This window comes from Eulemur rufifrons, chromosome 16 (genome assembly GCF_041146395.1).
Source record: "Eulemur rufifrons isolate Redbay chromosome 16, OSU_ERuf_1, whole genome shotgun sequence".
NCBI lineage: Eukaryota > Metazoa > Chordata > Mammalia > Primates > Lemuridae > Eulemur > Eulemur rufifrons.
In genome coordinates, this window is record NC_090998.1 from 96,291,900 (window position 1) to 96,304,047 (window position 12,148).

General features: G+C 52.2%; 1 protein-coding gene across 1 annotated transcript in view; it reads left to right on the forward strand.

Moving 5' to 3' along the window:
- The window catches only part of MOV10L1 (Mov10 like RNA helicase 1), a 63,563-nt gene that overhangs the window by 37,684 nt on the left and 13,731 nt on the right, over positions 1-12,148 (forward strand). Inside the window, exons 15-21 of the mRNA XM_069490478.1 lie at positions 310-410; positions 4,780-4,888; positions 5,484-5,662; positions 6,499-6,645; positions 7,243-7,364; positions 10,243-10,342; positions 11,285-11,449. Of these exons, the coding sequence (XP_069346579.1) occupies positions 310-410; positions 4,780-4,888; positions 5,484-5,662; positions 6,499-6,645; positions 7,243-7,364; positions 10,243-10,342; positions 11,285-11,449 (923 nt within the window). The remainder of the gene's footprint in view (positions 1-309; positions 411-4,779; positions 4,889-5,483; positions 5,663-6,498; positions 6,646-7,242; positions 7,365-10,242; positions 10,343-11,284; positions 11,450-12,148) is intronic.

The following is a 12,148-nucleotide window of genomic DNA, read 5'->3' on the forward strand; positions in this document are numbered from 1 at the left end:
TATTGCTGTTTCAACTTACTAAGCAGCTGAAAATAGCACGCATGCTAAAATAATTGAACACAAGCTCATTGTGCTCTTCTTTTCCCCTTGTGATGGAATTCATTTTTATGCCTACAGGTAGGCAGGTAAATGGCTCTGTTGTGGAGAGTATGCGGTGCTGGTGTAATTCCGTAGTTTAGAGAGAGTGTACGAGGGGGTGGAGAAAGGAATGGATTGGAATATGAATTACTTCAGGATCAGCCATGAACATATATTTCTAAGCTTTTCAGTGACATCTATGCTCTTTCTTACCTTCTCTTGTTTTAAAAGTGTTGTTTCCAGAAGAAATCATTTTACAGTCTCCCCAAGTGACAGGGAATTGGAGCCATGCACAGGACACCAGAAAGGACGGGCAGTCCACCGCCAAGGTAGCGCTCAGTAACTTCCGGGTATTTACTTGAGCAACGTTATAAACTGGCTTCTAGCTGTGCTGGCTCTCAGTGGACTGGAGTATTAGAGGAATGTACTTCACAACCCAAAATCACAGATAAAACATGCCTAAAATAGTCGTAAAGTAGATTCAGTGGTAAAGTTTGTATGTCATTGTATGTAGGGCTAAGATGGCTACAATCTATTAAGTGGGAGAAAGCAAGATGTTTGTATGATCTTATAGTTTTGTTTAAAAATTACTACTGTATGGTTTTCGTATACACTCAGGTACATTTATGTGATTGTGGATGCAGAGAAAATGTCTGAAAGGAAATACCCTCAAATTGTTAACATTTACAATCTTTGTGAATGTTGCAAAGATATTTTATTTTTTACTTTTACAATCTGGTCATTCCATAAATAGTAATGTGTGCCCATTACATGCCAGGTGTTGTCCCCAGCTCTCAATATATTTTTGTGAATAAAATAGAAGTGGTTTTATTTATGATTGTGTTTTTAGCAACAAGAAAAACCATTTATCCCATGGTGGAGCTTACAACTTATAATTCCATACTGTTAGAATTTGGTTTTGTGAGCATGTATAATAAAAAAATTTAAATTTTATCTGATATTTAAAAATCCTTTTACCATTTTATAGCCCCTCCCCCAAAATGCAAAAATGATAGCTTTAGAATGCCTACACAATCATGGAAAATATTAATACTATATACATGAAACCGCAAAGATCATCCATGGAAATCATCTGCTGTGTACTTCGTATTTGATGTCTTGTTCTGCACGTAGAAAGGGTCTTCGCTGGCACAGATGTGATACCATCCGCAGTGTCTTCCTCCCCTCGCCACCTCAGTACTGGTCCGTTCCGCACCTCCGTCTCAGGGACGGTGTGAGGTGCGGGAGGTGTTGGTGTTTAGGTGGGCACGCTGTTAATTGGCTGAATCTTAATATTTTAAAATGTAGGATGTTATCTTCTTAGGAGTCAGCAAGAGCATTCCATCCATCAGCCAAGATGGAATTACAGGGTCTAGATTTACCTTCCTGCCTGAATCAACTAAAAACCAGATAAAATATATAAAACAGTTTCAGACATTGGACATCAGCCATGAGGGGACGGTGATTCCTCAGAGAGGAAACAAGTCAGGTGACCCCCCACGTACAGCCATCAGAGCGCGTCCAGGCCAGAGAGCAGGAAAGGACGGCCCATGGTCTACCTAAAGACTCGGAATTTGGAAATGCAGGGAGAAGCAGGTGGTTGAAGGAGACAGGGCAGGGTGGGGTGAGAGCAGGACAGAGAGCACGGGAGGGAGGGCCAGGGTCCCCTGGGTTCTCAGCCGAGCACTGTCGAGCGTGTGCTTGTGAGCAGGGCACTTGGGCTGGGAGAGAACGAGCTAGGAAGAGCGGAGAGAACAAGCTTTGGCGTGGACACAGTGCCAGGATGAGTCTGTGCCCACAGCCGGAGAAGGAGAACCTTGGAATTCCCAGGGAGAGAGCTGCGGAGGCCGCTGCCTCAGGAGTGCGGAGGGTTAGCCCAGCCTGACGCCTGTGATGGCCTCAGAAGGCACAGGCTGTTTCCAAGTAATTTAACTGCAGCCCAGAACAAAGTTGAAGAATATTTATAGCAATATAAAATTATCTGGCACCCAAGAAGATGTAAAGTTCACAATGTCTGACACCTGATTAAAAAATGAAAGAAACTGAAACACACAACCCATAAAGAGAAAATTTAATCCATTGGAACCAACCCCCCAAAATAACACAGTGATGGAATTGGCAGACATGGACATTAAAAGTTATTATAAATATCTTCGATATGTTCAAGAAAGTATAAGAAGACATGAGCACGTTAAATAGAGACATGAAAGATACAGAAAAGACAAAGTGTGTCTTCTAGAGATAAAGAATTCAATGCCTAAGATGTAAAATACATTGTACAGAACTAACAGCAGACTCAACCATACAGAATAAAAGATTGGTGAACTCGAAGGCATGACAATAGAAACTATCCAAAATGAAGCAGAAGAAAAATCTTTAAAAAAACAAAAGAAAAATTTTAATTGTTCAAACAAGTAGGTTTTTTTTTTTTTTCCCAAGAAAAACATGAAAAGAGCATCAGCGAGTTGCAGGACAACTTCAGGCAGCCTCATGTAGACGTCGCTGGAGTCTCAGAAAGAGAGGCTAGGAGGAATATTTGAAAAAATAGTGGCTGGAATTTTCTAACTTTGAGGAAAACTGGGTGCGGTGGCACCTGTAGCCTCAGCTACTCAGCAGGCCGAGGGAGGAGGATCGCTTGAGCCCCGGAGTTCAAGGCCAGCCTGGGCAACATAGCAAGACTCTGTCTCTAGAAAAACAAAAAAGACACAATTAAGGTAATAAAAAGGAAAGTGTCAGAAAATACTTGCAAATCACATATTCAGTAAGGAATGTGTGTCCATAATACATATTAAAATACCCTGCAAACTCAATGAGGAGACAACTCAATTTTTAAAAATGGAACAAAGACTTGAACACTTTACCAAAAACTATATACACATGGTAATAAACCCATGAAAAGATGTTTGGCATCGTTAGTTGCTAGGGAAACACAGAACCACAATGAGATACCACACACCTATCAGAATGACCGAAATCTAAGACTGACCATAGTGCGCGTTGGCAAGTGTGTGGAGCCACTGGACCCTGCCCTGCTGGTGGTGTGGAGAGTGGGACCACCAGCGTGGAAAGCCACGTAGGAAAACTAAACGTGCACCTGCCGTGTGATCCAGCTGCTTCTCTCCCAGGTGTGTCCCCTAGAGAAAGAAAGACATAAAGCCACACAAAGACACTCATACATGAAGTCCACAGCAGCTTCATTGGGATCGCAGAGAGCTGGAGACGGCCCGGCGCCCACCAGCAGGTGGCAGGTAGGCAGATGGGGGCGTTCTCACAGCGGAGCCCGACTCTGCACGAGAGGAACAAGCTATCGAGACAGCACAGACGGATCCCAGAACAGGGACCTGCTATGAGGGGCACGAGGAAACCTGTGGATTGGTGGGTCTGTTCGTCATCTTGATTGTGGTGATAGTTTCACGGGTATGTACACATGTTGGAACCTGTCACAAACTACACACTTTAAATGTATGTGCCTTCTCCTAAGTCAGTTATACTCTGCAAAATTCACAGGACAGTAGCAGGAGGGTATGTTGGTACAACCTTCAGGACTAAAATTGGACAGTATGTGTAAAATTTTTAATGTGAAAACTTCTGATGTAGCAATTTTACAGATTCTAGAATTTATCCTGCGAAAGTAATCAAGTGTTGCCCAAAGATTCATGTGTAAAGCTGTGAGTCACCTAGTTATTTGTAATGGAAAAGTTGAACATTCCATTGGTCCAGGATGAATTCTGTTTTTGTTTAAACGCACACAGAAAAGCAGTGTTTGTGCAGAGTTGACAGGCAGGCACTGCTGGCTCTCCGCACTCTCTGCAAGGCATGTGGGGTCCATGCAGAGCAGCGAGGGTATGCGTGAGGTAGGTCAGCCTGGAAGGCAGGAAGGATGGACCAAGGGAAGACATGTTAGTGAGATAAAATATTGCCAACGGAAAAGAAGACAAACTCTGTGAAATAATTTAAGGAGATTTATTCTGAGCCAAACTTGAGGACCATGGCTTGGAGCCATGCCCAAGAAGCCTTGAGCAAGTGGACTCTTTGTGGCTGGGTTATAGTTCGGTTTTATACATTTTGGGGAGACAGGAATTACAGGTAAAGTCATAAGTCAATACAGGGAAGGTGTACATTGGTTTGGCCGAAAAAGGCGGGACATCTCAAAGCAGGGGGGGCGGGGCTTACACATCATAGGTGGATTCAGGATTCTTTAGTTGACAACTGGCTGAGAGAGTTAGGCTTTGTCCGAAGACCAGGAATCAGCAGCAAGGAACACTTGAGTTGAGACAAGGGTCTTCTGTCCTTTATGTGATGCTATAGTGGAATCAGGGTGGGAAGTGAACCACATCGTGAAAACTTGGTTACTAAGATACTATCATTTGTAGGCGTGACTCCCCAGGCTCCCTTAGAAAGGAATTTTTAGGGCAAAGGAAAAGATCAGAGTTCAGCCCTCAATATAGTCCTTTGTTTTAGTTTCATAATCACAAAATGTAGTTTATTTATATTTAAAAGTGAGTTCAAAAAAGCATAACCCTTTTTAGCAGATTTTTTAATTTTCATTATGTTTCAAAGGGTATGACCTGCAACCCATCCGCAGAGGTGTTAAGAAAATATACTTAAGTAGAGCACCCTAGATGTTTATGTTTGCTCTTTAAAGCCAGTGTAAACACAAAGCTGGTTTTTTAACCCATTTTTCTGCGTGATAATTTCTAGGATAGGAAAACCACAAAGGACGAAACTAAACACGGAAGGAAGGAGAAGTGTGTTGGTGCCAAGGACCTGCCAGGGGTGGTGGCCTTGGCCGCAGAGACCAGCGACTTGGGTATGTGTCGGGGGGCAGGGGGGGTGGGGCTCGGACACGAGCAACTCTGCATCATGCCTGGGCATGTCTGGGGGCCCCTTGGCCAAGAGGGGGTCCTTTCAGTCAGCTGAGGGGCTTAAGATTTTATTCTAGTTCACAAGAAAGGTGCTGTCATGCGGAAGAAAGAACAGTCACGGGAGAGGTGTGGCCTCGCCTTGCCTGGAGGCCAAGTGGAGACTCAGTGCTCTGGGTTAGATGCTTTAAAAAGACTTAGATTATGGATTATTTTTGCCATGTGCTCTTTTCAGATGTGAAAATTCTAAAATCATGTCTCTAGTGCACAGACAAGGGAGAAGAGTAAATTGGCGTATTTTTTCCTCTCTCAGAAAGCTAAGCTAGTTTTCCTGACTTGGCTCGATGAAATGCAGACAGATTATCAGAGGGAACACGCGGTGCTCTCGCCGGGTCCCTGTCCCACTGGAGAGCCGCTCCCCATCTCGGTCCTGCCTGAGGCTCCAGCACAGTGTGTGCTGGTGCTGGGCCTGGGCGAGGCTGTGTCCACACTGCTCAGAGCCGTTTGGATCTGACTGAGACTGTGTCTCCTCTGTGAACGCAGCAGGCGAAATTCCGACCCCCAGAGCCAGAGAGAAGGAATTCTTCAATCCAATGCTGAACGAAAACCAGCAGTTGGCAGTTAGACGGATTCTGAGTGGCGACTGCCGCCCGCTCCCCTATGTCCTCTTTGGACCTCCCGGGACGGGGAAGACGGTGACGATAATCGAGGCTGTCCTGCAGGTGAGGCGGCGCCGCCGGGGCCGAGGTCTGCGCTGCTGCTCCCGTCTGCCTCTTCAGGAAGTGAGAGTTGAGGTAGTGGAATCAGAGGTTGTAAAGAGCTTGAGAAATCTCTGTTATTTCATGATACTTAGTTAGGTTTTCTTTTATGTATGTAGGATTTTAAAAGCTTATTTTTTAGGTTTTGAAAGAAACTTCGTTTTTAGAGTAGTAAACTATTTGATCACATCGTAAAATTTTGCCACAGAGGAGTTACACAGTAACTAGCTAAAGCGACCATTCTGCAGAAGTTTTTGGCATCTCCATTAATATTTGAAATTAAATGTGTGGAAATAGTGTGTACAGCTGCTCCTCGACTGACAGGGGGTCTGTCGGGACCTTGTCCTGTCAAACGTCAGGGAGCATCCTGGGTGCACGTTGCCTGTGCACTGTCATGAAGTCAGGACATCGTACGCAGGACCACCGTACGCCAGGGACCGCGGTATCGGGTGTTTGTGTGTAATTCAGATTAGCAACATCGAGTACCTGCCTCGGTGCTGTGCTGCAGGCCCATGCGTGAGAGTGAATCTGACTCGGTTTCTGCCTTGGGCGGTGGCTTAGACTGTTGGAGAGCTCAGAGACCATGACCGCTGAGGCTCAGATGTGCAGCTGCACCGTGAGGCCGACTGTTACTTTCACGTCACTCGGGCCGGTGTCTCAGAGATGTCAGGGATTAGCGCCTGCGTCCGCGTAGCTGAGTCCCTGCACATGAGCCTGTGCGCGTGGGTGTCTGACTCACGATTTCCACACTGCAGGGTGGATATTTACGATCCTTGGTCTCTTTTATGTCTTCAATGAAGGTACATTTTGCTTTGCCAGACAGTCGGATTTTGGTCTGCGCACCCTCCAACAGCGCCGCTGACCTTGTGTGTCTGCGGCTGCACGAGAGCAGGGTGCTGAGGCCAGCGGCCATGGTCCGGGTGAACGCCACCTGCAGGTTTGAGGAGGTGAGCCCCCCCAGGACCTCCCAGGAGAGCGGCACAAGCCCAGGCGGAGTCTCCGCCGAGGGTGGCTGAGAAAGTGCCATGTGCCGCGTGCCGGGTGCCAGAGTTTTGTTCCCGAGTATTTCACGACATCCCATGCTCTCTGTGTAGATCCTCAGTCCTGCTGTGGGCCTCTTTAGCTTTGTTAAATTCTCATGCTCCTCTTTTATTTGATCGCTAAATGTATTGTTTCTTTTTAGTTCATTTTATTGGTTTGGTTATAAGTATCCCTTTAGGGAAATTAGAAGTTTCTGATTTACTTGTGAAGTATTGCTTTAAAAAAGAAATTAAATGTAGAAAATGTATGAAGTTGTTTTCACAAAGGGTCTGCAGGATTACGTGTTATATCCATGGCTCTAGAGTCCACAAAACGTGGACTGAATCAATATGGAAGTATAAAATACTTTAATTTAAGAAAATCTTAAATCATTGCGTAGTCATAACGAAGAAATGGCAGCAGGGCATTATTTTGTAGAATTGCTTTCAGCTTCGTGATTCGATGCAATTTAAAGAAACACTTAACTTGAAAAAAAACCTGACTCCACCCCCGGTTGTCCCCAGACTATCATTGACGCCATCAAACCGTATTGCAAAGATGGAGAAGATATCTGGAAAGCTTCGCGCTTTCGGGTAATAATTACCACCTGCAGCAGCGCAGGGCTCTTCTACCAGATAGGAGTCAGGTAAGCGTCCTGGCGTCGAGTGGGGCGCAGAGTCTCCCAGGGCAGGTCTGTGTCCGCCCCAGGCTTCCGTCTGAGGGAGGCTTTGGCACAGACCGTGGAGGACAGAGCAGGGCCCTGGGCAGAGTGGCTGGGAGGGGAGGGCCACAGTGGAACCCGGCCAGGGAAGTGGTGTATGTGCTGAGACCCCAAAGACTCGAAGGATCAGCAGTGGGACAGGCAAGCAGATGGACTCGCGTGTGCAAAGGTCCTGTGGCTAGAGAGCCCTGAGCACGTTACCCCAGAGGGAACTGCAGAGCTGCGGCCTGTTGAGCGAGATCGGCAGGGGAAGCCTGGCGCCCGGGGCCGCTGGTGGTGGAGAGGCCTTTGGACTTGACCCCTGGTTAGGTTGGAGGCCTGTGGACTCGACCCCTGGTTAGGTTGGAGGCCTGTGGACTCGACCCCTGGTTAGGTTGGAGGCCTGTGGACTCGACCCCTGGTTAGGTCGGAGGCCTGTGGACTCGACCCCTGGTTAGGTCGGAGGCCTGTGGACTCGACCCCTGGTTAGGTCGGAGGCCTGTGGACTCGACCCCTGGTTAGGTCGGAGGCCTGTGGACTCGACCCCTGGTTAGGTCGGAGGCCTGTGGACTCGACCCCTGGTTAGGTCGGAGGCCTGTGGACTCGACCCCTGGTTAGGTCGGAGGCCTGTGGACTCGACCCCTGGTTAGGTTGGAGGCCTGTGGACTCGACCCCTGGTTAGGTTGGAGGCCTGTGGACTCGACCCCTGGTTAGGTTGGAGGCCTGTGGACTCGACCCCTGGTTAGGTTGGAGGCCTGTGGACTTGACCCCTGGTTAGGTTGGAAGCCATTGAAAGGCTCTGAGCAGGGGTGAGTCGTGAGGGGTGCCGCCATAGGTGGACAGGCCCTGGGGGCTGGGGGGCAGGACTGCACACCCAGGCGTGCTGCTTGGGAGCAAGGCACTCTTGGACCCCTGGGCTAAGGTGGGGCAGGAGGCTGCAAGCAGGGTCCCCCTGCCCCCCACCATGACTGAGCACCAGGCGGTGTGGGGCAGGCTGAGGGCAGGAGGGAGCAGAGGGTCCTTGGAGGGGAGCCTTGGCCTCTCTGGCAGCCCAGAGATGACCCCTGCGGCTTCTGGCTGGGCCACCTCAGGGCAGTGTCCAGTGGCAATGTTGTGAAGGGCCCACCAGAGGCTGGGCCCCTGCTGCCCCGCAGCCCCTGCCTGTCTCTGCTGTGGGCTCCACGTGTCCACCAGCACCGCACAGACTGGAGGCCGACAGCACTGCCCAGGAGCCGTGTGCAGCCGCCACACCTGTCTCTTGTGTTAGGAATTACTCTCGTACACACAGGATGCCGTTTCATTATGTCATCAGTAGTGACCGATGAGACATTCACCTCTTATTTTGGTTCCAGTCTTCAACGTGCGGCATGTGCTTTACACATTGAGCAGGTTGCATTTCAGACTGGCCACCCTGAGGTGCCCAGAGCCACGTGAGGCGCGGCTGCTGGACTGGCCCCCACAGGTCTAAACGAGAGAGAGAGAGAGGGGTTTTGTGTTAACTTGTGTTGATGAGTCCGAGGTCAGGGCCTCAGATGAGGAAACCCCAGCAAGATCACACCCGGCTGCCTGTCTCAGGCCAGAGCTCGTTGGCAGAGGGCTCTGCGCAGGCAGGGCTGGCGGGTGCGCACTGTGGGCGCCGCTCCCGAGGGCGGATGTCCGGGCGGGAGGGGCAGGGCCGGCTGCTGCTGGAGGAGCCGCGTGCGGGAGCCGAGGCGGGGCGCAGGCGTCCCAGGCTGGAGGGGCCTTTGGGGCCAGCCGGGAGCTCTAGAGCAGGAGCCATGCCGTAGGGTGCAGTGACTTTAAATAGCTGCAGTTGATACAGAATTCAAAACTTAAATGCGTACGTTCCAGGAAAGATACATGATGTTAATACTTTTCAACAGCAGTTGGGACGTGAGGTAGGGACGGCTGATTTCCTCACCTTTCTCAGAAGAGGGAGTTGATGGGTATCACGTGGGACGTTTTTATCTCGAGACTTACAAATTCAGGCTGCACTGAAGATGCAAACTCGCGAGAGTGGAAGCAGGGACGTGCCTGCCCACAGGGTCCCGTCCACTAGGGGCACCAGGCACGGAGGCGGCAGCGTTTGCGCAGCGTCTGGGGTAGTGGGAGACTCGGGCTCAGCAGCCCGGTGCGCCCGGCGCGGCCCAGGCGTGTTCTCCGCTCTGAATCTGCGTCCCCGGCACTAGGGTGCTGCCTCCCGCGGCTTGCTGAGGTCTGCTCAGAGGGCCGGCTTGGTGCTGTCCCCTGGGTTCCCGGGGCCTTGGCCTGCCGGCACAGAGGGCAGGGCAGTGCCCAGCTGAGATCAGCACGTGGGGCAGAGTCGGGGATGGGGTCGGAGGGCCCTGTCTGACCAGCCAGTGCACACCGTGCCACAGCCCACATGACACGGGGGAAATGGAGGCACAGAGAGGTGAAGCAACCTGCCCAGGGTCACACAGCGAGGAAGTGGTAAAGCCAAGGCCCAAATCTGGGCGTTTTGATTAATCTCTAGAAATCCGACATAGAGGGAAGAGTGTGCCGGAAAGCTGCCCCAGGAGCTGCCCTGGGAGGCGCTCTGTGCTTTGCTCCTACCTGCCCCTCATCCCTCTTTTTTTCCAAATCTCGTTAAGCAAACACATGTTGCTTACGGAGCACCAGTTGCTGGTGTGTGCAGCTCATGTCGCCTGCCAGGCCTGTGGCACCTGAGGCTTGGTGACGTCCAGACCCCCTGGCAGCCACTCTGGGACCCGATGGTGCCCAGCTCGGCCTTGCCAGGACGTGCCACAGGCACCGTCGCTGGGCAGTCGGCAGAGGTCACCACTGAGGACCCCTCTGGCCCTAGAGTCGGACACTTCACCCACGTGTTTGTGGACGAGGCCGGGCAGGCCAGCGAGCCGGAGTGCCTCATCCCTCTGGGGCTGATCTCCGATGTCAGCGGCCAGGTAAGGCCTGCCGGCTGTTTGCTGAGGGTGCTGTTCCTTCTTGCCCTGTGTTCCCGCAGGGGTGGGATGCCATGGGCCTGTCAGGGATGGTCGCGGCCTTACCGGGGTCAGGAGAAAGTGCCAAAGACCCCCCACCCCCAGGAGCTGGAGGCCGTGGCTCTGTTAGCCTTTTGCACTAGAAGGAGAAGGGCAGCTTTGTCTTGACTCATTCACTTGTAAAACAGAAGTTAGTGAAACTTCTAGGTATTTGGGAGCCACCAACTCCGCTTTCATGAAGGTGGGGTCCCCTCTCCTTTCCTGCCCCCACCTGCTTCCTCCTGGGGCACCTCAGATCACAACTCGGGCGCCAGCGCCGTCTGAACTCCCCCGCCCCTCACTGCGCACTCAGCTGCCAGGGGCACCTGCTCCTGAGCCCCCGTCCTCAGAAGCGCCCCCAGGGCCCAGCATCGCGGTGCGGGTCGCCAGGCGCTGTGAGGCCAAGCGCGAGGGAGGGAGGGACAAGGATCCATCCAGCTGAGGCAGTGGGCGGCATGAGGAAGCTGAGCCCCGGGGCGGAAGGCCAGAGGGTCTGCTGGGGCCGGGCATACAGAAACTTCCGGAAGACAGGCTGCATCCGAGGATTCTTACCGCTTTGGGAGATCAGGAGAGAAGCCCAGGCCACAGGTGTGGGGCAGACGCAGGACGCCAGTGACGCGGTAGGAGCTGCTCCGTGAGGGAGCTCCGGTCTCCAGCCGTGTGTTTTCCCACATTCCTGCCGCCCTGTCCGGGGTGTTGTCGGCTCCCATGAGCAGTTCTGGCTGCGTCCTCCCTGGTCCCCCAGCTTCTCCCCAGTCCCCTGCAGCCAGGTGGCCTTCGGCAGCCCGGCCGTGCCGCCCTCGCTGCTCCCCACCGTGCAAGGGACCGTCCCCCTCAGGAGCTGAGCCCCCCGTCTGTGTGCCACAGATCGTGCTCGCCGGGGACCCCATGCAGCTCGGCCCGGTCATCAAGTCCAGGCTGGCCATGGCCTACGGGCTGAACGTGTCCATGCTGGAGAGGCTGATGTCTCGACCAGCGTATCTGAGGGACGAAAATGCTTTCGGTGCTTGTGGCGCGTACAACCCCCTGTTGGTGAGTTCACAGGCCCTTTAGTGTGCTCAGTGAAAGCTGCAGGGAGAGGTGCTCACCCCCCTCTGTGCACCTGAGCCCCGCCCTGGGCAGAGAGTGCAGGTGAGGGGTCTTCCCACCCCAGCCGCCTCCCTGAGCAGGGGCTCCCTGAGCAGGGGCTCCCTGAGAAGCCTGGCAGCAGGAACGTCACAAAAATGTGTAGCAAGTCAGCGTTGCTCCTCCCTCCCTCCTGGGTGGGTTTCAGGCACTTGTAACCTGCCTGCCTGTCCCAGGGACTGAGAAATGTGCTCCTCGGGGTCCCCTGTGGGGCCCGGGAATCCCAGGCCGTCTGGCTGTTGTCTGAGAGTCTGTAGGCCTGGAGACCGTAAGAGAAGTTGAGTCCGTGTTACCTGTTAACCTGGGGAAAACGGGAAGTAACTTCTGTAACTTGGCCCAGAAGCAAGAGTGCCCATCACGGCACAGGGCTGGGTGCTCAGCCAACCTTGGACTTTGGCGTCAGCGTCTTTGGGAGCCCCCAGCGCGCTGCGCTTGGCCCGTGGGGTCCTGCACTGAGCGGTGGGCCCAGTGGCGTGTTCTCCAAACCCCTGCGACACACACGAAGGAGGCGTCCATCGGCCTCTGTCACTGGGGCTGACGCTGACCAGGAGGTGAGGTGCAATGACTGTGGGCACGTTTTCAGGGAGGAGGATTGGAACCTGTTCT